The sequence below is a fragment of the Crotalus tigris genome, unplaced genomic scaffold (assembly GCF_016545835.1).
Source record: "Crotalus tigris isolate CLP2741 ecotype Arizona unplaced genomic scaffold, ASM1654583v1 scf7180000018504.2861643, whole genome shotgun sequence".
NCBI classification, from domain to species: domain Eukaryota; kingdom Metazoa; phylum Chordata; class Lepidosauria; order Squamata; family Viperidae; genus Crotalus; species Crotalus tigris.
In genome coordinates, this window is record NW_024097043.1 from 2,021,930 (window position 1) to 2,049,242 (window position 27,313).

Here is a 27,313-nt window from a genome sequence, read left to right on the forward strand (position 1 = left end):
CGGCGAGGCTCCGCCTGTCCCTTGGCCCGGAAGGCGTGGCGAGTTTTTACAGAAACTCTTGTTTCTCCGCTTGTAGTTTCTACCGAGCAGCAAATTCGCCGTGCGGAAGAGGCGTTGGGGGGGGGGGGAGTGTGTCCGAACTGGCGGCGTGGCCGGAGTTGGAGAGAAGAAGAAAGGGGGCTTGGAGCTGCCGCGCTTCCTCATCCTCCGTAGCTTTGGAGTTCCCGGAATCCGGCGCCTCTTTTCAGCGCTTCCTCTTCCTTGGGAATGTTTCTGTGCGGATGGGCGGGCTCCTTTCTTCCCTAGAAACCAGCCTGAAGTTTGGGACTACATCAGGAGTTGCAGGGGGATTGCCCCTTCCCTCAATTCTGTAAGACTGCCTGCCTGCCTCTCCTTTAGACCCTTACTAGACAGAATGGATCCATTTGAGTCCTTCTTTCCGTGTGGATTTTAAACTGATCCTCAGTGCCGGGGGAGGGGGGGGGAGGATAGGAATGGAAATCCACCCCTTGGCACAATGCCATACAAACAGAGCAGCGTTTCTCACTCTTGGGAACTTTAAGATAGGTGGATTCCAGGTAGCTGGGGAATTCTTGGAGTTGAAATCCACCCGTAAGTTCATCCGTACACTTAATATATTTATTGTGTGCCTTATTTCTTTTTTTCATCTAGAACTCCAGCCATTACTCCTTCCCTCTTCTTAATATGGCAGTGGTGGGTGAAGACCCGGCCAGATTTACAACAGATGCTCTGCCTTCTGACGCCAGACTCCTCCCAACATTGACAAATGCCTATCTGGGCACCCGAGTCTACAGGGACATCCTTCATGTCAATGGGGTGTACAATGGAGCAGTTGGGCAGACACATCGGGCTGATCTCCCCAGTCCCGTCAATGTCAAAATGGATGTGGATGGGGCTGATGACCTGAGGGAGACCTTCTGTCTGGACACCAGGACAGGTAAGTGGCAATGCCGCTTTCCTTATCTACATTGTTTTGGTGGCCAATACATTCCTGCCACCCTGTCAGGGCAGCTTTCTTCAATTCACATGCTGAACATAGAAATTAGCTTTTGTTTTGAAAGACAGTGTGACTCCACGATTTATAAAGGAGAAAAAGGGGGGTGGATTTAGAAAATCCAAAGTGGCCTATGTTCTCTGAAGTTTGAATCCCTTCCTAGCTCATAAAGGTATCTGAAAATCTCTCAAATGAACCTGTTTTGAAAGGCATCTTTTAAAATCAGCCTCGCCAACCAGATCTCCAGATGCAGCAAAATAGTCCCTATTAGCAAAAGGATGATGCAAGTTGTTGTCCAGCATGTCTTATCTAACCGGGAAGCCTCCTAAAACCTTCAGCCTGGAAGAAGACAAGAATTTTTAAGATAGGAATGTATTTTAATTACAGCACAGAGTGCTCAAAAAAAAATTGGAGAACATTTTCACCTTTCTGTGAAAATGGATATGGTAGCGATATAAAAAACTCACTGTATTTTGAGGAATTTGCTGAGATACTTTGATTTCTCTTGATATACGGTACTTAAGAAAAGTTGGAAAATTTGGAGCTCATTCTCTGTTAACTTGCTTATTTTTCATTCTTAGTTGCTGAACAAAGGTGAAGGGGGGAAATGTTATTTTGCTGCAAAACTTATCTGTAAAAGTCTCAGACTCTTTAGTTCCCACCCCAGAGTCATGGGCCACTCTCTCCAGGTCAGATCTTGCAGTCTGGATACCATAGCAACAGGGTCATAAAGTCACAATGCCAGGTCAATAAAAACTCTAGCACTGGCCTTTACACTGGGAGCTTCTGCACAGAACCTAGCCCTGGTTACTGTGAAAATCCCCCCCCCCCCATGGGATATCACTGCTGTCCTTATGAAGGAGCTCCTAGCAGCTTGTAAGAAATTGGGTATCAGCTTGCTTGATACATTTGCTTTTTATGTTAAGCTTTTAAATCTGTTACATTAAGTTAATAATAAAGCCTAAAATTTCTTTATTCACTATGTTTATTGTCTCGGAATCCAAAAGACTTGGCAAGACAGTGGATCATCTTTCAGTCCTTAAACTGGACTTCATTTAATTGTTAAGCAGACAATCACAAGCAAAGATCTTTTTCACATTTCAGTTCATCAAATAACAGAAGGATTATATTGTCGGCCATGTTTCAATTTCTTGTGCCAGACCCATTCCCTTATGTGAAATTGCAAAGTAGATTTGATATGAGAATTTAGAATATGCATTCAAACTGACCCTTTCCTTCCCTCTGTAGGGACATATATCCATACAGCCCAGTGCTCAGAATATACAGCTACTCATATGATTTATGCCCACCAGTCTCTTGTCCATCTCCTGGCCTTCAACATAACGATTGCAAGGTCAGCTTTCGAAACTAAGCCCATCACAGTGAATCTCCACACCCAGTTCACACCCGAGAGTCCAGACCTGGACTTGCAGAAAGGGCCAGATTTCCTGGGAGCTCAGTGAGTATTATTGTGGGAATGTTTTTTGTGGCTCTTGGCCAGGCATTGAAAGACTGCGATAACAAAATCTAGTTATTTTTCTTGTGGTTTTGAATAGGGAATAAATGCAGTCTCCCTCCAGAGGACACAGGGAGACCGTGAGGAAACACCTATCATGCTAAGAGGGTGCTTTGGATTATTAAAAAAGGATAGATTTTTGTCTAGTATTGCATTCCGTAACCTGCTGTCCTCCAGATATGCTGGCTCTACCACTTCTTGAACTCCCAACTAGCTTGGTCTACAAGGCAGAGGGATTAAGGGAGAAGAGAACCATTGGCCCCTACACTTAAAAGGTATAGGCAGAATTACAAAGAATAAGGAGAAAGGGAAGATGGAAAAAGTGTTAGATTAGAGTTCAAAAGGTATGCAGAACAAATTCTTTGTGCTCAACAGATATAAAATTCCAGAGATGTTTCTGTTGTTTAATAGATCGTCTAATCTCCCGAGAGAAACATAAAGATTCCCATTTTTTTTCTTTCTCTTTAGCTATTTATATGGAAAGACATTGGTCCCAGAAGTAGAGGGTGGCCCCCAGCCTACTGTACACATGATCTGGACCCCGGTGCCCCAATCAGTGACCCTCCCTGGAGATCACAAGGAGCAGAGGTGGGAGTTCCTCACTGCCATAGCAGAGACTGAAGAGGATGTGCAAAGGACCTTTTGTGAAGGGATGTCCCTGATCGGATCTGGTTCCTTATATCTGTCTCACATCCAGGCCTGGGCAGCACTCTGGGAAGGCTGCTGTGTAGATGTGGACGGGCCTCTTTCCTTGAGGCAGGCCATCTATGGCTGCCTGTATTACCTGCTGAGTGCCATTCCTCCTCCGGGCTCTGCTGGCTTCCCTTTCTCTGGAATCAGCCCAGGAGGCCTTTCCAATGGCACCTCTGGTGAAGACTACTGGGGCCATGTCTTCTGGGACCAGGTGAGCAAAGAGCACTGCCTCAGTTTTCTACTACTGTAGAAATGCATGGCATTGCAAAGACCTGACCATCTACTGTCCTGCAGCTAGGGTTAGCTTTCTGTGATGCTCGTGCAAAGACTAAAAGGTGTTGTGAATTTTGCACAGTTCCGCCTCTCTCAGTTGCAGATTGATGTAAGTGCCATGCAACTAACTGTTAGTTCAGATATGTGACTCAACCTGGAAAGTGAAGATAGAAAGTTAGACTTAGTTCATCTCATCTGGCATACATAGGGTACAATGTATGTGTGTGTTTAATCTAGGAATCTTTTTAAATGAAGGTGACATGGATTGAATCTGGCCATTATCTATGTTCTGTCCTGAGGCACAGTCTCTGCTTCTCAAATAAAACATCTTTTCAAAATAGTCAACAAGTTGGAAGGTTTTATTAGCAAATGACCTGAGTCTGGATCTGTCTCTATTTCTCCTCTGCCATCTCCCTCTCTATCCTTTCCTTTATAACTTAGGCTTTGTTAACCTTTCAGTTGTTTCATCTGACATATAAAATGCCATATTTTATTATTGCTCTTCCTGATTTAAACACGCCCCTAAATTGTGATGTGTATTGCAACTAGCTAGGCATATTCAGTATGAGATTCTGGGTCCATCAATTTTTCTTTCACAGTAGTAAGAGTCTCCTGAGGAGCTTTGATATCAACTTTCCACCAGCCTCCTGCCCCAGAGAAGAATATTCATCATGTAGTTCTCTAGTTCGGTCTTTACACTGAAGCCACATCATTCCTGGGGCCCAGATTTTGTTTTGAGGGTGGGGGTTGAAGAAGCTTGTCTCCCAGAAGACTCCTGCTCTCCATCTCACCCTCATCGAAAGCGGGGAGCTCTTATGGGAAAGAAATAACTGCTGGCTTTACCCTAATGTTCAGATCTTTTTGCATTTGATGGCAATATTTATATACGTGATCCTTTTTTGTTTTTAAACCTAGGATACCTGGATTTTCCCAAACATCTTGCTTTTCTATCCAGAAGCTGCTTGTGCTATCCTAAAATACAGGATCCGAACACTAGAGGGAGCTCTACACAACGCACAGGAACAAGGTTACAAGGTAGAAGCCTTCTTGCATTTCTTTCCGTGGCATGGAGTCAGTTTTCTTTATGAAAGAAAAACCTTCACAGCAGGGACCCACCAGAGGTTCCCCTTGACTTGAACTGTTTTTAATTTTATCATTTCACCAAGTTTTCAACAAAACAAAAGCAAAATTCTGGAGCAGCAGCAGTAGGGCCTTTGAAACAAGGGTGGCTCTAAACCAGTGTTTCTCAACTGTGGCAACTTGAAGAGATATGGACTTCAACTCCCAGAATTCCCCAGCCAGCTGTGCTGGCTGGGAAATTCTGGGAGTTGAAGTCCATACCTCTTCAAGTTGCCAAGGTTGAAAAATACTGCTCTAAACCAGTGGTTCTCAACCTTTTTAATGCCGCGACCCCAACTGGTTGTAAGTTGAGGACTACCCTACGGTCATAAGTCGGAAAAGGGGGAAAAATGGCGGACAGCCTTGCTTGGCGACCCCCGTGAAATGGTCGATTGACCCCAAATGAGGTCCTGACCCATAGGTTGAGAACCGCTGGATTAGAGGTTCAGTTAGCAGAGTTCCAATTTACCACTTGAACTCAAGTGTTTGTCAGTCTGAAGTCTCAACTTGAGGATTTAGAAACAAATTGTATGCAGAATGAAAAGTGCCATTGCAAACAAGAAATTGCCAACCAACCAAGGCACAGAATGATGTTGAAAAGTTGCCTTCCCTTACAGAGGGCAGAAACTGGATTGAGCAAAGGAGGCCACTGGCCAGTCTGTAGCAGGCTCTTCTGTCATGCAGCAAAAAGCTGCCCATTCCTGACCAAGCATGCTCTGGATTTGGAAGCCCTCAAAGAAAGGAAACGTTTTACTCTTTAATATGCCTTGACCTTGTCCGGATACTTTATTTTATTTTGGCTTTGGTTTTGGCAGGGTGCAAAGTTTCCCTGGGAGAGCGCAGCAACAGGCCGAGAGGTCTGCCCTGAGAAAATTTATGGAGGCGAGGAGATCCACATCAATGGAGATGTGATGCTGGCATTCCAGCAATATTTCTGCATCACTCAGGTAGCTTGGGGTAGCCAGTTTTGCCTCCTGTCCTGCTTCTGTTTATGCCAGCAAACCTGGTTAGTCTGTCTGAGTCAGACGGCCAATGGAATCTCTCCTGATGTGCTTCTAGGACTTGAAGCTCTTTCAGCAGGAAGGCGGCTGGGATGTAGTCCAGGCTATCGCTCAGTACTGGTGCAGCCGAGTTGTGTGGAACTCTGAGGAAGAAAACTATCACATTGTTGGTAAGTATGTAAGGGAATTCCTGAGCAGGGATAAAAGTCAATTCAGTGCATCTTCTCTAGCGGCTAAAGCTGATGAGGCAGAACCTGTAACAATAGGTGAGAATGACCTTGGGAGACAAGAGGAAGAGCAGTAAAGTTTTCTTTTAATGCCCAAATGCATTGCAACCAGTGTGCACCCTTGGACCTTTATCCATCAATACTTACTTTATGAGTAATTCTGGGAGAAAAAAAAGATTGGACAGGTTATAGATGTCTGTTCCTAATCATGAGGACATCACAGTGATGCCTGTGGAAGGGCTGCTGTGTTCTAAAAAAAGTCTGCCTCCTTTTAGGTGTTATGCCTCCAGATGAATATCATTGCACTGTAGCTAATTCTGTCTATACAAATGCAGTTGCCCAGAGGAGGTAAGAGATTTCCAGAATTGCTGATCCTACTTCTCTGTCCTTCTCTTCTTCCAGAAATTCTTCTGTGTCCTTCTTTTCTTCCAGAATTGCTGTTCTTTCTTCTATGTCCTTTGGCTTTTTTCTACTTTAGACTTTTTTTGGGGGGGGGTTAACATTGAATTCCGATTCTTAATCTGTTATCTAATACAAATTTAAATAATTTAAAAGCTCATCGGCATGCTCTATCCTTCAGGAATATAAAGGATAATGATGATAGGCTGAGCCTCATGTCATATTTTAGTCTGGCTGGCTGGGGAGTTTCATCTCTTCGGCCCAACTCTTGGGAAGATGCTTTGAATTTTCTGGTCTGAAGTGCAGTATATTTGTCAACTCCCCCATCCTTCCAGTTGACACAGAATTTACTTTCTGGTTTCCATGAGGAGTTGACCTTCAAATGCAGCAATGATTTAAGAATAATCTTTCCCCCTCTCTCCTTCTTCACCCCCTTTGAGAAAGATATTGCCCATGTAAAGAAAGAAAAGGAGGCCAATCAGATACAAATAGAGCAGTGGTTCTCAATCTTTTTAATGCCACGACCTCCAACCGGTCGTAAGTTGAGGACTAAACTGGTCGTAAGTTGAGGATTACCCAACTGGTCGTAAGTCAAGGACTTTCCCTGCCCGGGAGTGCCACGCATGCGTGGTGCTGTCCCCTGCGCTGGCCGAGGCGTAGCTGGCAAGCGGCAGAGACGGAGCAGGCCGACCACCGGCTGGGCCACCAGCTGGCCCAGCCCAAGGGAGGTAAGGCACCCGCCGGAAAAGGGGAAAAAAATGGCGGACAGCCTTGCTTGGCGACCCCCGTGAAATGGTCAATCGACCCCAAATGGGGTCACGACCCATAGGTTGAGAACCGCTGAAATAGAGTAAGATTTTTTTTATAAGGATACTCTGTCTTATGAAATATATATTGCTTCTTTGCAAATTGTAAACTACTTTTGGTGAGCCTCCCCCTAACTGGTTTGAGTAATACAAAATCAAGCACAAATTTCTAAGCACCTTAAGGATTATTTGGGAAACTTTTTCAAATTCAGTTCATGTATGCAACTGTTTCTCTAACTTTAAATGTTGTCATCACATTGCTACCCGTTAGTGCTAGGGAAGACATCCCTTGTGTAGGCAATTATGGAATCATAGAATTCCAAATTTGGAAGAGTCCAGTCTAATCTTCCACATTTTACAAAAAAAAATCCATTAAGCAATCCATGAATTTTGGCTATCCAAGATCTCAGTTTCCATGTTCATTTAAAGACACTCTAAAGAAAAAGGAATGGAAATGCACAGATGATAAAGTTGAAAATGTTGCTGCTGATTTTCTTAGTTTCATTAGAAGCCATCTCTTTGAAATTTATGAAAAAGCAATAGCATTGTTCAGAAATATTCTGTTCCCAAGTAACACTGGTAAAAAGGAAAAAGGTTGAAATACAATTGCAAACCTTGTATAGATAGTTTCTGAGACTGTTAATGTAACATTTTTTAAAAAACTTTTGTCTACCCTGGTACTAGTCCACAAAGCTTCTTAAGTAGCATATTCCTGATTTGTCTTCTGCAACAAAATGTATACCGTTGTATCTTCAGGATGCCATTTAATTTCACAGGAACAAACATTAAGCAGATATGACATCACAGTGATTAAAACATGTTGGGAGGAATAATTTAATACCTCTTTAATAACAAATTAGGAGCAATCTCAATGAAAAAACAAGTGCCCCAAATCTGATGTTGTTTTTTAAAATGCTAAATGTCAAAACATTTTTCCAATTGGTAATTTTCCGTTAACTCAGCTAGATATTTTTCTCTCCATGCCATTTTAGCTTGAAATTTGCAATTGACTTGGGCTCCCAATTGCATTTTGTTGTCCCTGAAGAGTGGAAGGAGATTATGAAGAAACTTAAAGTGCCTTTGGATAAGAGTAGATGGTACCATCCAGAATATGATGGATATTGTCCAGGTGAGGGACTCAGAAGAAGAAACCAAGATGTTCATCCTATCTTTCACTTAATTGTGAAAATGCAACCATCACTCAACCTACATGCTAATGTGGAGGGCATCAAGTTAACATTTTACACAAAATTCAGTAGTCAATAGTCATTCTTGCTCAGGAGTCTGCTTTCTCTACTGCGGGAATGGGAATGAGGAGAAGAAGAATAGTATAAAGCCAGGAGATTTTCCATTTCCTCTCACCAACAAAAAAAGGGGGAAATTGTTGTCTTCTCACTTCCACTAACTCTGATTTTTTTTGCCAGGAGGAATTAGGAAGCTTTGGTTTTCCATTTTTTTTCCAATTATCCCCTGGAATCCTCTGATTGCCTAAAACTGTTTGAAACCCTGAGGACAGCTTTGGTTGCGTCAAAGGCAGCACAGGCTTTTGACACTACATGTGGTTTTTGATTATGAGTTACTATCCCTTCAAAAGGGAATGTGTTGGAAAGACATAACTCTCACATGTTGGCTAACTTATTATTTAACCTGGTCGGTCAGATACTAGAATATCTGCAAGTTGCTTCTTCAAATGGACATTTTAGCCGGCTCCTAGAGCTTTATTGCAATAGGGTTAAAAAAAAAAAAAACAGGAGAGCTTTTCTCAGCATATTAATGTATTGGGACAGCTGCTGCATCTTTGCTTCCTATACATCAAAATTCTTTAACATAAGTAGAGGCTTTTTTTCTGTATTTCCCCCCCCCCATCAAAGGAAATGTAGTATGAAAATGAGATGTTCCATTTCCTTAGCAATCATCATCCCACATCTTGGCCATATCAAAGCTTTGCTTCATGCCTCTCCCCATAGGTGAGCCAGTGAAACAAGCTGATGTTGTCTTGCTTGGGTTTCCTGTCATGTACCCCATGGAACCAGAAGTCAGAAGGAATGATCTAGAAATCTATGAGCCTGTGACTGATCCCCAGGGGCCAGCCATGACTTGGGTAAAAAGCTGACCTTGAGGAAGGGAGCAAGTGATTTCGGTCTTAAAAGTGTGGGGTCGTGTCCATCTGCAGTGCATCTGTTTGAATAAGGGTGTGTTGATGGTAGAGGGCACCATCAGTGGTACCAGTGTCTTTCTCCCTTCAGAGCATGTTTGCAATTGGCTGGTTGGAGTTGAAGGAAATCAAAAGAGCACAGCAACAAATGGACAAATGTTTCAGCAACATCACCGAGCCGTTCAAGGTCAAACAGTTGGGCACATTTTATTCCTGTCTTTAAGTTCTACTCTTAACAACAATCATCTATATATGTGAATATATAATCTTCATTTTCTTAGATCTGGGTGGAAAACTCTGATGGATCAGGAGCTGTAAATTTCTTGACCGGGATGGGTGGATTTCTGCAAGCCATCTTTTTTGGATATGCTGGGTTCAGGTATAAATTAGGTGAAGAAATTTGTCACATTTTTCTTGCTAGTCAAAATCATGTGGTGTACCAGAACATGTTCTGTTGCAGAATGAATGGAGACATAGCTACCCTAACCCTAGAGTTTCCTATAATTTATTTCTTAGCTATATTATTGTGTGTTTGACTTAAACTGTATCTCTGTATGCTCAGAAAAGTTGCATGTGTAACTGGGAATAAGTCCTTATAAAAAGATAGCAGAGATACAGGTTAGAAAGGTTACATGTAAAAATAAATATAGTACAAATTTTGTAACAAGGTATTTTGTAAAGCAATACAGAAATTTGATAGAATGAATTCATTTAGCACTTGCTGTGACTATTACTATCTATTCAACAGGCCCTTTTGTGTCTCACTACACACACACACACACATACACACACATATATAATTGTATTAAAATTAGACTGTTGGTTTTTGGAAATGCCAAAGTGGATTTGATAACAGGGATAACTATTTTTAGAAGTCAAGGTGCGGGGGAGAAACAAGCTTTCCCCACTGCAAACGCTTCTAACTGCAGTCATCAACTTTTGTTTCTGCTAAAATACCATTAGCTGAGCAGCCAGTATCCCTCAAGCAGGAAGGTCTCCTTGGATTAAGACCATCTTGTCTTTTCCCACCAAGTTTTCTCACCACATTTTGGTTTGGTGTAGCCAAAAGAATTATGCCTGTACTATGTACATCTCATTGCAAACTAGGTAACATCATCGATGATATGATCATGTTAACTAGTTTGATAATGAAACATCTGCAAGAAAACAATCAAGCTCAGAGAGCACCAAGGACCTCACAATTCAACCCTGAGCTACAAATATTCTCTTCCATCAGTACTTTGTTTGTTTTGCTAATATTGCTCCACAGAATACTATGTGCATTGATGATGCAAAAATCAAGTTGCAAAAGGCATCGGCCACTCACACAGCAGGATTAACTGTCGCCTCGTAACTCTCCAAAGTTTCTGCAAATGTATTCTTCTCTGAGCTCTGGCTTTTTGGCTTTAACATTACTTTTAAAAACTAGTTAATTTAACTTGGACCTTAATAATTTTCTTTGTCATCCCACCACTCCCATCAAACTTTGGAAGAACTTATTCTTGGACTCTGCTTTAAAATCCCTTGTTCAGGAAACAGTGGTAATCTCGAATGACAGCCTGGGTGACGTATCTGTACCCCCTTTCAAGGCTTGTGATAATGTCTGGCATTCAATATTCTAGTCACCGAGTTCTTTCTGCTCTTCCTAGGATCTCCAGAAGCTGCCTGAAGTTTGGCCCTGTTTATCCTGATGATATAAAGCAGCTGGACATTACTGGAATCTGCTACTTAGGAAGCAAGCTGAATTTCACCCTCACCAAAGAGAAAACCATCATCAAAATGACCGAGTCTTCCTCTAATTTACACTTACCTGCTCTGGAGGTGGTACTGGCTGGAACAGGAGAGCATCTATCCTTAAAAGAAGGTGTTACATTGTTTGCTATAATATGAACAGCCCACATTGCCCCTTATGATTTAAGAACTTTGTATCACTAACACTACTGGACTAGCACTCAGCATGGCCTCCGGGCATTCATATTTGTTAAAGCTGGAACTGAACCAGTCTAGACCCATAGCCAGCCAAAAACTAAGATCAACCCCTATAGATGAAAATCAAAATCTGTATAAGAGGATGTGTAGTTACTTGCTCAAGACAGCTGAAGAATCTGATAAGTGAATGCCAAACTTACCTATGACACAATTTCTCTGATGATTTCTCCTCTTTTCATAAGACATAGCTCTGTCTTTGGATTGTCCATGTGGGAATCCAGTCAAAGCAAACCTAGCTAAACAATTATAACTGGCAGCCCTTGAGAACTTTAAGTTTTGATGGAATTCCTTGAGTTCCAGCTGTTGTTCCAGAGCTCCTAGAAGAAAATGCATAGCAAGAACCCTGCTTTGCTAAGGTCTACTATGCCACTAGATATTGAGACCCAGAAATAATGTTAGGTTGCTTTGTGTGGGGGGGAAACATATAGATGCTCTTCAGGGTGGAATCTCTCTGATCTAACAGATCATGTTGAGTGTAACAGTGTTCCCCAAATGCTAACAGGAAATTTTGAAATTCACGTTTCTAGAAGGGACTGTAGTTTGGGCTACAACAAGGCTTAATTCTGACTTTTGGCCAGCAGTGTGGCTGACGGAAGCAGGAATTAATAACAGCTGGAAATGTGTAGGTTCTCCAATTTTGTTCTACAAGTTCTATATGAAGAAGTAGCATGAATGAAGGTTGGAACTGGAATAGATTTCAATCACTATTTTACACATTCTGCCTTTCTTTTCGTTTCAGGGCAAAGTGTCTCCTTCTTTACAACTGCTGGCTGGATTCAGAAAGAATCTGTTCTGCCATGAAAACCAGCTGGGTGACTTTGGGCCAGTCCCACTCTCTCAGTTCAACCTACCTCACAAGACTGTTGTTGTGGGGGAAATAGAAGGAAGGTTTATTAGAAATGTTTGCCGCTTTAAATTATTTTTAAAAATAATAAAGGAGGGGTACAAATTTAAAAAAAACAAATAAACTTTATGACACACATAAAAGCTATCAAGAAAAAGTTGATAATTTTCTTATTCTATATTATTACTGCCATATTGCAGAGACATTCATTTGTAAGTCTCAGCAATATTATTGGAGAAATCTTTTTTTAATGAGTATGTAATGCTACAGTATACAGCCTGAGATAATACAAATTCCATGGATACTTAATGAAAAGATTATGCCTTTGCCTTTTTGCTTTAATATTATATCGTTGTTGCTCCCCAACTGGATGTTGAACACTTATATTTTTATTTGTACAGTGTAATTCTTGCATACAGGTCGTCTTTAACTTACAATAGTTCATTTAGTGATCGTTCAAAGTTACAATGGCACTGAAAAATGTGATTTATGACCATTTTTCACACTTACAATTGTTACAGCATCCCTGTGATCACGTGATCAAAACTCAGATGCTTGGCAACTGACTCATGACGGTTGCAGTGCCTTGTGGTCATGTGATCAGCTTCTGCGACCTTTTGACAAGCAAAAGGAAACCAGATTCACTTAACAATTGTGTTACTAGCTTAACAACTGCAGTGATTCACTTAACAACTGGCAAGAAAGGTCTTAAAATGGGGCAAAACTCAATTTTCCCTTAGCAACAGAAATGTTGCGCTCAATTGTCATAAGTCAAGGACTACCTGTATTTATTCTCTTTTGGCAACTTAGAATGATAAAGTACAATATTATTATGCCAGCCAAATTACCACCAGTAAATAACTGGTGTTGTATAAGCAATTTCCATTTCTTTGGTAACCTGTTTGGGAAGGGCCTCCTTGTGGTTTTTCAATATTTCCGATTTGTTTTTCCATGTGATCCAGACATTTATGACACTTAGTTTCTGAAATGTGGATCTAGAGCTCATGAAATGCCTGAAACGTTTCCTCACTGACATGAAAGCTCTGCTTTTCAATATCAATTCTGCTGTGATTAAGCTGGAGTCTAATCCTACCTAATTCATGCCTATTGGGACTTACAGCCTTTTTCATTCTAATAATATCTTGGGGGAGGGGTGTAACCTCTATCTTGCATCCAAACTAAATAATCTCAAAGGAATGTGCAAATTGAATTCTCTAGAACAGTGTTTCTCAACCTTGACAATTTTAAGGCATGTGGACTTCAACTCCCAGAATTCCACAGCCAGCAATGCTGGCTGTGGAATTCTGGGAGTTGAAGTCCACATGCCTTAAAATTGTCAAGGTTGAGAAACACTGCTCTGGAAAGTTTCATCAATAAGGTCACTCACCTATTAAAATATAGTCATAAGGGAGAACGCTCCCAAATAATTAAGCCAGAATAGTCCATCCATAAGCTCTGAACTTCAGAGTCAGTCTCAAGAGAAACATGCATTGTAAACACAGTGTTAGATGTTGCTTCCTCCTGAAGTTGCTCCTCAATCCTATTTTTCCTGACTTCCTGTCTAATGGAGCAATTCTGAGGAGTTCTAACTCCTTGTGTTGGATTTTGTGACACTGGCCCTCTATTACCAGTTGTGGCGTTCTTCCTGTGTGGACTTGCACATCTGTGGTGGCTGCATATGTTTATAATGAAGCAGGAGGTTTTTTGGGCACAGAAGGTGATCTGTGGATTTCAGGATTGGGTTTAGGTCAGGAATCGCATGTAGCCCCTTCACTGGGAAGGAAAAATGCCTTCTTTCCAAATAATGGGGCAGTGTCCGCAAGAGGAGCTCAGCAGAGAGAGAAGCCGTCTGTGAACAGCAACAGGGGGCTATTTAAAGGCATTTGGGAGACATCATTTCCATCTACTTTAAACCTTTGAAAGTCAACAAAGGAACCACAGGATGGCACCCAAACCACAGCTGCAACCAAAGTTGTCCAAGTTTTTAAAAAAAAAAAACATTTTGCATCTGGCTGCTCTGGCTTAGCCTGTGAAAACCTTGACATTTTGGATCATTGGAGATATCCTGCAGCATTCCTGGTTTTTGAATGTACTATAGGGTCTGTGTGGGAGGTGAGCTATGGTTCAGTAATATTTTGGAATTAACAGTTAGGAAATGGCAACAAGCGCAGAGGGGCTGGGTCCCAGTTTGCAGGGTGGCAGCCAGGCCTGTGTCTTTCCATTCTCCAGTACAGCTAGGAGGAAGAAACGGCTGCAACTTCCATTTGTCCAAGCTTGCCCATTTGCCATGCAGCAAACTGGAGCTTCCGCTTGCTTCCTCGGGTGAAGAAAAAGTCGGCAGAAGTGCTTTCCTAATTTCTCCTTTAGACTTTTGCAATCCATCTTCCATGGAACTGCCTTTAAAAATGGCTCAGAACCTGATGATGATCCAGAGATTTTCAAAACTTATTTAGCATCATGTTCCTATGCTTTTGGCAACTCCACGGGTTGCCTGTCCATTTAAGGCAGCGGTTCTCAACCTTTGGGTCGCGACCCCATTTGGGGTCGAACGACCATTTAATGGGGGTTGCCAAACAACACGATCCGCCATTTTTTCCCCTCGGGGTGGCGCCGCGCATGCACGCCGCGCATGGGGACGGCATTGCGCATGCGTGCCGTGCATGGGGGTAGCACCCGCGCATGCATGCCGCGCATGGGGGCGGCACCCGCGTGGGGGCGGTGCTGCGCATGCGCGGCGCGTCCTTATGACCGGGGTCGCTGTATAAAAAGATTGAGAACCACTGATTTAAGGTTCTAAATGTTCACTTTTAAGCAGTGGATAGGACTTCTTGCTTGAGGTTACGTGGATTTCTAGAGTGAACATTTTTTAAAAAATGTTAATTACATAGAATGTGCCCTTCTATGGTTTTCTTGCTTTTTAGTATGTGCATCACAAAGAAAGAAGGGTTTATAATGCTTTGTGCAGCATACAAATTGGATTTATATGGTATGTTTTGAGTTTTGTTTGCAGCTTGGAGTTCTGGGTAGACGGATGATTATATATATGACTGTAATCTTGGAATCACTCAAGCTGGGTAGGAATATTTTATTTACTTATCTATATATATAGATATAGATATATCAGTAAAGAAAATATTCCTACCCAGTTCAAGTGATTCCAAGATTACAATCACACCTTAATGAAAAGCGAAGTAGTATTTTTTATTGATGATGTGGTAGGATCCTAAAATCAACATAGCTGAAAAGAATATTGTTTTATTAAGTCTGTGATTGCCGGATGCTCCAAGTAGGAGAAGACAAAAGTTTACGAACAAGTGAGCAATTTATTATGTTGGTTTAGTGTCATCTTGGAGCCAAGCGCTGGTAGCATACACAGAAGTCCTTGGTGCAGCTGATCTATACTCCCATTGGTTGCAGCTTGGGAATAACACCTTGGAAAAGGCATATATTTGGTGGAAGTGGAGTTGGACCAGAGTAATTATAGTTGCTGCCATTGTTAGATTTTTCCAGGAGAACTGCACTAAGATCATTAACTGGAATAACTTTTTTCATTTTGGTCCTTGTAGAAATGTCTTGTAGTAGAATTCTCCTCCCTTGCTGCTCATCTCTGCTCAATTTTAATGGCTCTGTGTTTTCCTGATTGGCGATGGAGGAGACCCAGATGGATGCAGGTGGTGATAGTAGCAGCTTTGCCCCACTCTCTCTTGGCTTAGTCAGTAGTGGGATTCAAATATGTGAACAACTGGTTCTCAGTGTGAATGCTGCTTTCGGAAGTCCATTCTGGGCCTGAGCAACAAAAAATTAGCTACCGGTTCTGCCGAAATGGTGCGAACTGGCTGAATCCCACCATTGGGCTTAGCGTAAAAAGAACTTTTCATGAGTCACAAATCTAACTGGGAACTCCCCTGTCAAAAGCAACAAAACAAGCTGTGTAAATTTCATCTATAGTACAGGAGACTGTAGATAAACACTGCCTTCTACTATGTTGGTTTACATCAGTATTTTTCAAACTTGGCAACTTTAAGATGTGTGAACTTCAACTCCCAGGTGGCATGCTGACTGGGGCATTCTTGGAGTTAAAAATCAACACAATTTAGAATTGCCAAGTTTGAAAAGCACCAGTTTACATGTATCACATTTCTTATTACATGTATCACATAGCTTATTAGACTTAGGAAAAGAACAACCTTGTCCTTTATCATATATGATTATTTCTAACTTGCATCCTGGGAATTTGTACAAGACCACAGTTTGGATGAAGAGACCTTCTTTTTTTAACTTTTATTTAGCTTATGTTCATCACTTCTTCTCTTACTAGGGCTTTATGCCACTTATTTATGATGGATTCCAGCTTACTTTTGTATATACCTTAAATATAGTTTTGGTCACATCTGCTAAAGTACATTGACTTTGGATGTACCAATTCTTACTCTTCAATCTGGAAAAAGGTTGTTTTGCAATGAAGAATAATCTGGACAAGATCAAACACTTTGAGCCCTTGAATGAGTCCCAGTATCCCAAATATATTACAAGTGGATCGGACTCAGATGACCCAAAACCGTATTTCTTGCTTACAACCACTACTAATTAACCCATTTAATATATATAGATTCTGTGATAGCCATTCATTGTGCATTGTGGAATTTGCTCTCTGTCACCTTGGAATTAGACCTTTTCATTTTCCAATGATGACTTTAGATTGCCTTCCAGATAAAGTTTTTATATTAAATGAACATTTTTATATGAAAATCTCTTCCAGAAAATTCCCTTATGCTGCATTTAGTCTGTTGGGATTGTGATTATATTTTAAAATTCTGAACATTCAAAACATCTATGTAATGAAGTGGAGCATATTGTTGATACTACACTGGTAAAACATTTTGGGATAGTTTCTGTCCTCTCTCTTTTGCTAAGGGCAAATGATTTCCCATAGATGCAGATTATTCAAATTGATTCAAAGAGAGAGGTCCACTTTTCCAACATTCAAGGACAACCTTTCTCCTTCCCCACCACCATGTAGGAAGTCACATGGATGTTTCTCTACTTCTCTCATATATGGTTGGCTACTCCAAAGGCAGCCCTAAAATCATATTTCTAAAATTAAAGCTATCTTTTTTTTTTTTTTTTACAAATGACATTCAGGTGCTGGGCAGGATTCAGTCCTGTACTGCAGAAGAAGCTGCTAATCCTCCATACTGCTCCCAGCCATTTCTTAAGCCAGCTTCAGAAAGTTCAGCCTACGCTGCAGTTGGTTGGTGACAAAGGTAAACTGGTGTTCATTCCAGATTATGGACACTTGTTATTTTGGCTTACTTATTTTGGCCCACATAGTATCATGTGTTTCCCTAATTGGCATTCACACACCAGTCTTTCTTTTGCTAAGATTTGGTTTTATCCAAACAAATCCCACAAATTCCAAACTAGACCTTATACATAAAAAGCCCAGAACCCCTGTGACCATCAAGCTAGCATGTGGGAACGTTTAACAAGGGAGTGAAATAAACCTTGGGTGCCCTGTAATTAGGCTGGCGGCAACTCAGGACCTGTCTTTAGTAGAGGAAATGCTCGTCCCTTAATCACCAAATGCCCACAACTGTTCTGAAGCCCTTTAGGACAGGTTCAGGGAAAGGAGATTGTCTGCCTTTTTCTTCACCCAGCTGTCAGGAGGATGATTTACGTTGAAGTAACATGTAGGACTGAAGCATTATGAATGACTTTTTAAATTCATTTTAATTTGAGAAATTTCTTGTTCCCACCTAAGATGATCTCCATGACTGACAGCAGGAACCTCCATGTGACTTATAGCAGTTCTGCCTCTTACCTAAGTTTGATATATGTGAAGCAAAATCCAAAGTCAGTCTTTTCTAAACTCCATTGATTTTGTTTGGGGGGCGAAATTAAGCTTGTTGAAATTGTTACTATTTGTTGAAGAGCTGTATTCTTCTAAATAAGTATGCATGGGAACAAATCAAAACTCTCAGTCAAAGCAACTTATTTCCTTCAGTGTGATTTCAGGATTGCTGTCTTGTCATAATGGTTGACATTATAAAAGGCAATATGTTGAGCATATGTCTAGAAATGGCTATGAATTGCTCTTCTAGAAAATCTCTAGTTATATACAATCATTTACCCTGCTGGCTTGCTCAGAAGGAAGCCCCTCTGCATTCACAAAGAAGCGTATCTAAGATTTCAGCCTTAATAAAATGCTGAGCAGGAGTTCACACTTAGTGGCAACCTGAATAAATGGAAGTTCCAAATCCTGTGTACAGCAGAATCATTTTGACCACACAGATATCTGGGAATCAACCTAGAAGTTAAGGAAGCAGAAAAAGTATTGACGTTGTTCCCCGTTGCTCAGTCAAGACACCAGCAAATGAAAAGGAGCTGCTAGCAAATGGCATATCCCATTGGTTGCAACACCATAAGCTGCAACATTTAGCAGATAGTAATAAGATAATGATTGGCTTTTAACACAGCTCACACGTTTCATGGCACCATCCAGCAAAACAGCTGGAAACACGATGCTTGGTAAAATGCTCCAGCAATAGTAAACGAGGTAGCCTTTAGCCACAAAGGCTTCAAAGAGCAGCAGCAGCTTCTCTGCTATTATCCTGAAATAGCCATGCTATGCAATAAATTTTCAACCCAGGCAGTTAAAGGGCTAACACATAGCCAGGGCAAACAAACTAGTGGGGGCCATGTGCATCCAAAATTAAAGAGGACTTTTTATGCTAGGGAGTGCTTTTAAAACAAATGGTCGAGTCAAAAGAGAGAAGAGAAACCAGTAAATTACAGAGCTTTGCACTACATTACAATCCTTGTTCCTCGGTGTAACCAAAAATCTAAAGATGGGTGAACCTCAGAGGAATGTTAAGCAGAGGCTGTGAATCAATAGACATTTTGTAAAACATCCCCCAAGAAGCCCAAAATGGCAAGGGAACGCAGAAGAGCTTGGTAGATGAGTTTTGAGTTATTTTATTATACTTCTATATTGGTAGTAAATGCATGCACTGTGCCTCTGTAGTAATATAACTGGACTATATTTTCCCCCTTTGCTAAGTGAAAGGAAGCTAAGACATTCCAGTTAGTATAATGAAAGCTTGGTTAAGAAATGTCTGAGGGTATAGCAGCAGTCTCCAGTTGGTGAATCACTACAAATTTTGAATTGCTTCAGATTTGGAATAGGCACATCGTTTATGGATTTTATTAAGCAGAGATTAGTATGATATATCTTGATCCAGTTTCAACTTTGCACCACATCACATTGGTTTAGTAAAGGAAAGTGTAATACAAATGATTCTGTTTGACTTGCCTAAAATTTTCTTTATGTTGAGGAAATTTTTCAGCCAAAGCTGCAGGCCCATTTAGTCATGACTATTTAAAGAAAATAGATTTTGAGTCCAAATTACTTTTGCAATAGATTCTATTATTTCTCCTATTGCCGCTTTTGAAAGTCTCTGAGACTGCAATCACAAACACACATAGTTGGAAGTTACCATCTTTCACTCTAGTCTGAACAATCAAGGATTTTCTTTTCTACTTGGAAATAACAGCTCTTCTCAAGGGCATATCCAGAGAGAGAATAAAGGATCAAAGAGGCGAGACGGCTGCCACTACCACATAAAGCCATGCTCTTTTTTATGTACATTATGTGTCAGCTTCACATTTTTTGAACAGCACTGCCAGCAGATACCCCTAACTCTTCTGCTTCACATACTATACTACTCTATACAATTTTATACCATCAAGGGCATATTATGGATTCAAGGCTACAGTTTTGAAGCAGAGCTGGCATGCCCACTGGACTTTTAGACAGAGGTGATCCAATTTCTCCCTCTTTCTCTCTCACTTTTATTTAGGTTGAATAAATAATAGGTTGAAACATGACCCAGATCAAAATAATTACTTATATTAACATTGAAATGTACAGAGGATTACTGTGTTGTTTTAGTTCTGTACTTAAATAGTTAACTACAGATAGTCCTTGACTTATGACCATAAGTGAGCCCAAAATTTCTGTTTCTACACAAGACAGTTAAGTAAGTTTTACCCCATTTTATGACGTTTCTTGTCATAATTGTTAAGTGAATAACTGCAGTTGTTAAATAACACAGCTGTAAAGTAAATCTGCCTTCCCCATTGACTTTGCTTGTCAGAAAGTCGCAAAAGGTGATCACACAACTCCAGACACCGCAACCATTATAAATATGAACCAGTTACCAAGCATCCAAATTTTGATCAGATGACCATGCGGATGCTGCAATGGTCATAAGTGTGAAAAATGGTCATAAGTCACTTTTTTCAGTGCCGTTGTAACTTCAAATGGTCACTAAACGAATGATTGTGAGTCAAGGACTATTTGTATAAAAAGAAATTGACATCAACAAGAGGTAAGGAACCAAACAGCTCTAAGCAAGAGTTGAGGTTTTGCTCCTAAAGAAACTAACATCTAAGAGACACTCCCCCCCCCCCATACAAACCACTAGAACTATTACATGGGGCTTGATGTTATAGTCTGTATTATCTAAAGAAGCCCAGGTGATAAATATTCTTATTCTGGCAATCAACTGGAGTAATGCCTTCTAGATATTTCTAAATTGCCTCAGATTCACTTAGCAAATATTATAATAAACTGGGGAAAACCTTTGTAAGAGACCTTCCACCTATTCTGTCTATGCATGCCAAAACATTTTATTACATAGTTTTCTGACTTATAGATGAACTGTGCAATCTTTTAAAAAGCTATTGAGAAGAAAATGCCACCAAGTTCAATGGGTATCTATTGTTGATTGAGAAGTTTTATTATTGAGCTTAAATTACACCTTTGCTAAAAATAAAAAAAAACCCTTCCCATTGGTTTTCTGCATATGCCAGAGTTATCTAACTCAGTTAACTATTCAGTTCAAGATAGCTTGTCCTGGGATCCCACCATAAATGATATATCAATGGTGCAAAAGAAAAAAAAAGGATAAACTTTTAAAAAAATCTGTTTTAGCTAATATATATTGATAGTACTCTTATAGACAGAAACGTATTAGCAAGTAATTTGAAAGAAACAAGCTCTCTTTATAAATACAAGTCAGTTTCCAGACGCATTATAATAGTTATTCTTATTAGGCTAACTTTTCTACCTGCTTTCTTTGAATTCTGCATGTCTGCTTATCCAAAATGTGTGCAGATCCAGCAGAAGATACAGAAAACAAGGGAGGAAAGAACCTCAAAAAAGACAAGTGTGAGACAAGTCAGAGATAGAACAATTCAGCCACGAGCCTATGAAGAGCCCCAAGGATGAACATGGGCAGGACTTTCTGAGAAAGGAGTCCTAGGCTTGATTAATGCTTTACTGTATTGAACCAGATGACCCAGATCAGAAGCAGGTAGAGGTTTTGTTCTGTGCAGTGCTTGAGTTACACCCCATCTCTTGTTCCCCTTCACTTTTTGTCCTCAATATCCTCTGGGAACAGTCTGTAAGCAAAATAGTCCATGGACTCCTGAGCTAGCTTGGAAAGGTGGAGGACACCCGTGATCACCAAAGCAATGAGCACCAACGGCAGCACCACACTCCACATTGTGGCAAGGATGTTGTAGCATTTGGCTTTGGAACTATAGTGATGAGCAGCTTCCAGATCCCCAGCCACCTTCTGATCCCGAGCCTTCAAGGGAAAAAAAAAATGTAATACTTGAGAACGTATTTTTGAATACATTTGAATAGTTTATATAAACCACTTTGCTGCTGTGTTAAATGTTTGTGCTCTTCCTCTATCTTCTGAAGTGCAAATGGCACAGTTTAGGGAAGAATAGTGCAAAAAACCCACATACCATATGTTAACAATTCTCCTTAGTGACATCTTGCTACATTTCATATATCTCAGTTCAATGCAACCTAACTTGTGGAAGGCTAATCTAATGCAGAAATCCCAAAGAAGCAGCAGGAAAAATCAATTCATGTCCTTAATCTTGGTAGACCAGCAGTTAAACATTCTTTAATTTTAACCAGAATAGGAACATGGCATGTCTTCCTTCCAGGGAAAACCAGATGAAATAGTAATTGTTCTCTAGAATTTGCCCACACACTCTAAACAGTTCCTAGAATTTTTTTCCATCTGTGCCTTGACTGATTCCAATTGCTTGTATATCACTACCACTGCTATCATCCTATGTTGTTTCTCACATTTTCACAAAGCACAGAGTGCAGCCTCTTGAACATAATCAACAAATGCACTATTCATTCATCATCAGATGGCAAAGATACTGATGCAAAGATTGTCTCATAACTTCTCTGCAGATCCTTGCTATGCTGTCATGTAATTCTTTTCAGTAAGTGAGCCTAAGCCATTTTCATTGCAAAGAAACCTCCCAAATTAACTAACATAAACTAGGATTGATCTCATTGTAGCCTAGTTCTTTCACACATCATCCACTCCTCTCCTAATTTTTCTCTAATGCCTTTAGTAATCTATCACAGAAATATGTAGTTCCTCCCATCTTTCAGATCAACCTACAGCAAACACTAGTGCGCCTTTGGAATGTCTGTCTACCATTCACACCCCACTCACTTAATGGCTTAATTATTGCAACACATTCTACACGGTGCTGCTGTTAAACTCTTAGAAGCTTCAACTGGTCTAGAATGCAGTGCTGCAGGCAGTGATGGGCATGCCTCAATATACTCACATAAGTTTGTGAGCTGAACTGGGTGTCAGTTTGCTTGAAAGTGTGATTCAAGGTGCTGGTTATCACATATAAAGCCTTATATGTCATTGGGCCAGGTTGCTTAAAGGACCACCTTTCTTCTGTGTATCTGCCTGGCTGGTATAAACTAAGAGAGATGGAAGATTCCAGACTCCTACAATTAAACAGGTCCAGGGCTTTCTTCTACTATGATCAAGAAAGCATGACTTCTCTTCCATGTTGTCTAACTTCTGGAATGAAATTCCCCTGGATATTTTGTGTGGGTCCCATCCTGATGGTGTTCTGGAAGGCCTTGAGGACCTGGCTGCTCTCCCAGGCCCTTGATTAAGGTGGATGGAGCCTCTTGTTGCATGTATTTCTGTAAACGTTTTGTATTAAGTGACCAGATCTCATCTTGTTTATTTTGTACTATATTTTTTCTTTTCTTTTTCTTTTTTACTATATTGTGAAGTGCCAGTTTGGTGGTGCCCAAACCAAAGTACCAAAAGTATCATCCCTATATTAGCTGAATAAAGAGACTCATCTGAAGAAAGTTGCACTAGCACATATTTTAGCCCATTTTCTTTATATTTGGCAGTCTTGAATAATGCTTCTGTACGCACCTGCACACACGTGCGTACTGTGTGCTTGTTGCAGTCTAACTCTTCCCTGGTTTTTTTATCTACCTGAAAATTCATGTTCCATTTTAAACAATTACTCATAACAGGGCTGAACAAGTTCATAAAATTCCCTTGACTTCCCAGAAGACCTATTGTACTATTTCCTTTCTTACTCATAGATAAGAAAGAGATCAAATGTCCTTCAGAAATGATTTACAACATAAATGCAACAATTCCCTGGGAAAAGTTACATATTTAGAATATAAATCTGGGATGTCAATCAAATTGCTGGATTGGGAAACTATGGAAAGGATCACTATGTCAAGATACAGTTCCATAAAAGCGAACAAGGTTGACAGAGCTTGTAATCGAGGCATTGGAACTTCTAAATTAGATTTAACTCCTTTCTTGTTAGATATAAAGAAACACCTATTTTAGTGTCCTAAACTTATTAAATCTACAAATTTAATGAGGAACTAAATGCATGATGGAACTTTATGAACCTCAAAAGTTTCACAGAAACTACAAAGGTTCCATAGCACAATATCACAGCAAACATTTGGGAAATGTTCTCTTCCAAAAGTTCCCCAGGGACCATCCCAGGTAAAAAGTCAAACCCCAATGCAGCTCTTGATATATAAGAATAATATCGAAAAGATCTCCTACCTTGACAGAATACGCAAGAGCTACAAAGCCCAGGCAGCAGAGATTCATATAGAGGGTGTTGAAGATTGACCAAATCATATAGTCCTGGGGGATCACAGGAGGCCTGATGGTGATGACAGTGGGAGAAGGTTCCTTCTCGTGGGATGTCATGGGCAAGCAGGTTTTGCAAACGTACAGAGAAAGAAAGAGGAAAAGCAGTTTCCCAGGAAGATTAGCCTGTGAGGGAGCCAGGCCAGGGAAGCCCTTTATATAGTTCCTGGTTAAGGCACATTTTCATCTCCGTCTATTTATATAGCAAAGAAATTACAGCTCTAGTTTGTCTGTGGTTATCAGAAATGCCTTGCTAGGACTAAAAGAAATATTTGGTTTTGATGCCTGCCCTCTCTCCCTTGGGCAAGGAATGCTTTTTTTATATCACTGTGGTTGTTTCTGCACTACTCCCCACAGTGGAGAGTAATTCAGGCACGTGGATCAAAGGCAAAAGATGGAAAGGTGCACAGTGCCACCTATCCACTTCAGGGTGTTCCTGTGACTGACAGATAAGCATATAGCAAGGAGAACTTGGTGTCATTTGCATTGTCTTTTCTCGTTCTTCCAACCATCGTGTCTTCCCTTGCCCCATTGCTTATTTCCTGGGATTTAGAGGCCACAAACACTCTGCAGAAGTGGCCCCAGACTTTTGTGAACCTATAATGTTTACCTAAGGTTGACAGCTGTTCACTGGTGGGATTCAGCCAATTCGCACCACTTTGGCAGAACTAGTAGCTAATTTTTTGTTGTCCAGCCCCAGAATGGACTTCCGGAAGCGGCATCCACACAGAGAACAGTTGTTGACATATTTGAATCTCACCACTGCAGCTATTGCAGTAAGACCAAAATTGCACACTTTACATACACACAAGTGATTTCATTTGATTTATTCCCAAGGTTGCTCACATAAGCCTAAAAGCAGACCCACGTCCTATCCCAGAGCCTACAGAAAGAGCCAGGCCTTATGTATCTCCCTAAATGTTAGCAACCTAGAACCATATCTCAGAGAACAGGGAGGAAGACTATTCCATAAGGTAGGTGCAACAACAAGAAAGGCTCATTTAAGATGGCGTTGCTTAACTGATGAGATCCAAAGCATGTTAACCCTGTCCAGCTTATAGGATGGCTGAAATAAGTTCCAAAGAGCTTGCAAACAATCAATTTTCCCACTGGAGGAAACTCTTGCCTCATTCGCCTTCCTTGCTTTTGAATTTCAGCATCTGAGTAGGAAAAGCTGACTTGCCAGCTTGCATTTCCCACTGAGTAATCCAGGAGAGAAGCAAGCTAAAAGAAATCTGATTATTTTTCCTTTCTTTGTAGCAGTGGATAAAGTGGCATGCAAAGTATCAGGCTATTTAAGAATTATTTTATTTCCCTTGCGTGTTAAATGGGAAGTGAGAGGATTTTGGTTAGTGAAGTTGAAACAGTGACATAATGTCAACACTCTGACAATGGCTTACGGTTTCTCCAGTCTAAATGCATGCATTTTGTTAAAAGTTTTTAGCCCTATTTATGGTTGGAATCACAGGGCAAATCTCCATGTGACCTTCACAGTTCCCAATGGGATTTTTAATATAGCAAGAGTGATTTCTTGATAACTGGACAATTTCACTCTTCCAAATGACACTTATTTATTTTAAACATGATCAGACAAATGCATATAATGAGTATTGGGAATGTGAATGGAATTGGCAGCTTAATTTTTCCTTTTGGGGAGGGCAAGTCTTGTTGCTCTAAGACTAGCAGTGAGTCAGGTAGTAAAGGAACTGTTTTGGCAAGCTGCCTCTACTCACCGAGAGGAAGAACCTCCATTTGTTCATTCCATTCTTTGTATTTTGAAGATTGCAGGTCCGCTATAAATTGCCTTGGAGGGACTGGATAGCATGTCCTGTGGAAGTGCCCTGTATCTGTTGAACGTAGATTGTATAACATAGGCAGGATGGAGGGCCAAACCAGACACAATGCAGAAAATGAGTAATCAAGTTTGTTACGTTTTTTTAAAAAATGGTCCCAAGGCTATGCAATTCCCAGAGCCCAACTTTTCTTCCAGGAGCTATGCCTTAGAGTTCATCTCTGGACTTTCCCATGAAAACGGGACCAAGGTAAGATGCCATTTAGCTTTTAACTTCTCTACAAATAAGAATAGTCGAGTGCAGAAATGGTGGTCTTCCTCCCTGATGAGGAACATTGGCCTGTCCTTCCTTCTGACCATCTGCAGCTCTCTTAGCTATAGCTTGTTCAAGAGAGAATATATACTTCAAGCTAGCCTTAAATTGGAATCATAGGGGAATCTTAAAAGCGAGCCTTTTTGAATTCAGAAAAAGAAGCTAGTAGTGTTCATGGAAGAGGCCAAAAAAGACAAGATGGCGGACATGTCTTCATGATGCAAGCCACCCCCCTTTTTTGTTTTAGTATGCGTTGTATTGGGCAATGCAGCAATGGTTCAGTGGACCTTATTAGAAAGATGCTTTTGTGACATGTCTTAAAGAAGGTATTTTAATGGAATCTTTGCTCTGTAGATCTTGCATATCTGATGCTGGTTATAAATCACCCTTGAAAAATGAACAAGTTGCCCTGAAAAAAGAGGGATTTAAAGCAGAAGAAATGTGAGTTGAGAAATCACACAAAATTGGAAATGAGACCAATCATTAGTAATGGAAAATATTGAACTGTTGCAATTATTTGATTTTGGGATAAGATTAAATTGTGGTAAAGACCTCAAAGCTTTAATCCCAACACGATTCCTATATTTTCCATTGCCTTTCTCTCCGATCTCATTTTTTCTGTTTTTCCCATCCCTGTCTCTCTCCCCCTTCTTCCCTCCCTCCTTCTTTGCCTCATCTCCCAATTGAAACTAATACTTCAAAAGAATTCAATTCACAAAATACTTTCCATAATAATATAGATATATATAACCCAGGAGATCTGATCTTACTTTCTTTTAGGCGTAGGTTTCTTGAAAGATTTCTAATGGCCACGTGGTGGGGCCATAGTTGAAAATAGAGAGGTTGTTGGAATGTGCTCATGATGTGAGGAAGCAAGATAGAATGACAGTCTGTGTGGATTATTCTGTAGAGCGTATGCCCTATCCTTAAAACATTACACTAACATTTTCTTTTTGGAGCAATGGTAGTGGCATTCTTTAATGTCCCTCCCTCCAGGCTAATTTCTCTGATTTAAATCATGCCAAACATCTACAGGTAGTCCTTGACTTACAACAGTTCATTTAGTGACCATTCAAAGTTACAACGGCACTGAAAAAAGTGACTTATGACCGTTTTTCACAGTT

The 27,313-nt window shown here is 40.6% G+C and overlaps 2 protein-coding genes across 4 annotated transcripts; one reads left to right on the top strand and one right to left on the bottom strand.

Moving 5' to 3' along the window:
• The first annotated feature begins 62 nt into the window (after positions 1–62).
• PGGHG (protein-glucosylgalactosylhydroxylysine glucosidase) lies at positions 63–12,493 on the top strand. 3 transcript variants are annotated; one of them, XM_039353235.1, is made up of 14 exons: positions 82–370; positions 673–958; positions 2,264–2,474; positions 3,000–3,435; positions 4,413–4,532; positions 5,432–5,563; positions 5,676–5,787; positions 6,120–6,192; positions 8,042–8,178; positions 9,017–9,150; positions 9,296–9,391; positions 9,486–9,583; positions 10,854–11,068; positions 11,933–12,493. In XM_039353235.1, the coding sequence occupies exons 2-14, from the start codon at positions 706–708 to the stop codon at positions 11,992–11,994; spliced, it is 2,079 nt and encodes a 692-aa protein (XP_039209169.1). In that variant the 5' UTR covers positions 82–370; positions 673–705; the 3' UTR covers positions 11,995–12,493. The 3 variants fall into 3 exon arrangements, with proteins under 3 accessions (XP_039209168.1, XP_039209169.1, XP_039209170.1); XM_039353234.1 differs by lacking the exon at positions 11,933–12,493 and having other exon boundaries at positions 63–370; positions 9,486–9,594; positions 10,854–11,014; XM_039353236.1 differs by lacking the exons at positions 82–370; positions 673–958 and having other exon boundaries at positions 2,465–2,474; positions 3,000–3,119; positions 3,229–3,435; positions 11,933–12,488.
• An 8,950-nt stretch (positions 12,494–21,443) lies between these two features.
• Positions 21,444–24,345, bottom strand: LOC120312472 (interferon-induced transmembrane protein 5-like). Its single transcript, XM_039353238.1, has 2 exons — positions 23,995–24,345; positions 21,444–21,690 (listed from the first exon to the last, which is right to left on the bottom strand). Exons 1-2 carry the CDS (start codon positions 24,142–24,144, stop codon positions 21,469–21,471), a joined length of 372 nt encoding a protein of 123 aa, XP_039209172.1. The 5' UTR covers positions 24,145–24,345; the 3' UTR covers positions 21,444–21,468.
• Between the last annotated feature and the right edge of the window lie 2,968 nt (positions 24,346–27,313).

Coding starts and splice junctions, on each gene's coding strand:
- LOC120312472 (XM_039353238.1), bottom strand. CDS start 24,144: ATGACATCCCACGAGAAGGAACCTTCTCCCACTGTCATCACCATCAGG. Junction 21,691..23,994: donor CTCTTGCGTATTCTGTCAAG/GTAGGAGATCTT, acceptor TTTCCCTTGAAG/GCTCGGGATCAGAAGGTGGC.
- PGGHG (XM_039353235.1), top strand. CDS start 706: ATGGCAGTGGTGGGTGAAGACCCGGCCAGATTTACAACAGATGCTCTG. Junction 5,564..5,675: donor AATATTTCTGCATCACTCAG/GTAGCTTGGGGT, acceptor ATGTGCTTCTAG/GACTTGAAGCTCTTTCAGCA. Junction 11,069..11,932: donor GCATCTATCCTTAAAAGAAG/GTGTTACATTGT, acceptor TTTTCGTTTCAG/GGCAAAGTGTCTCCTTCTTT.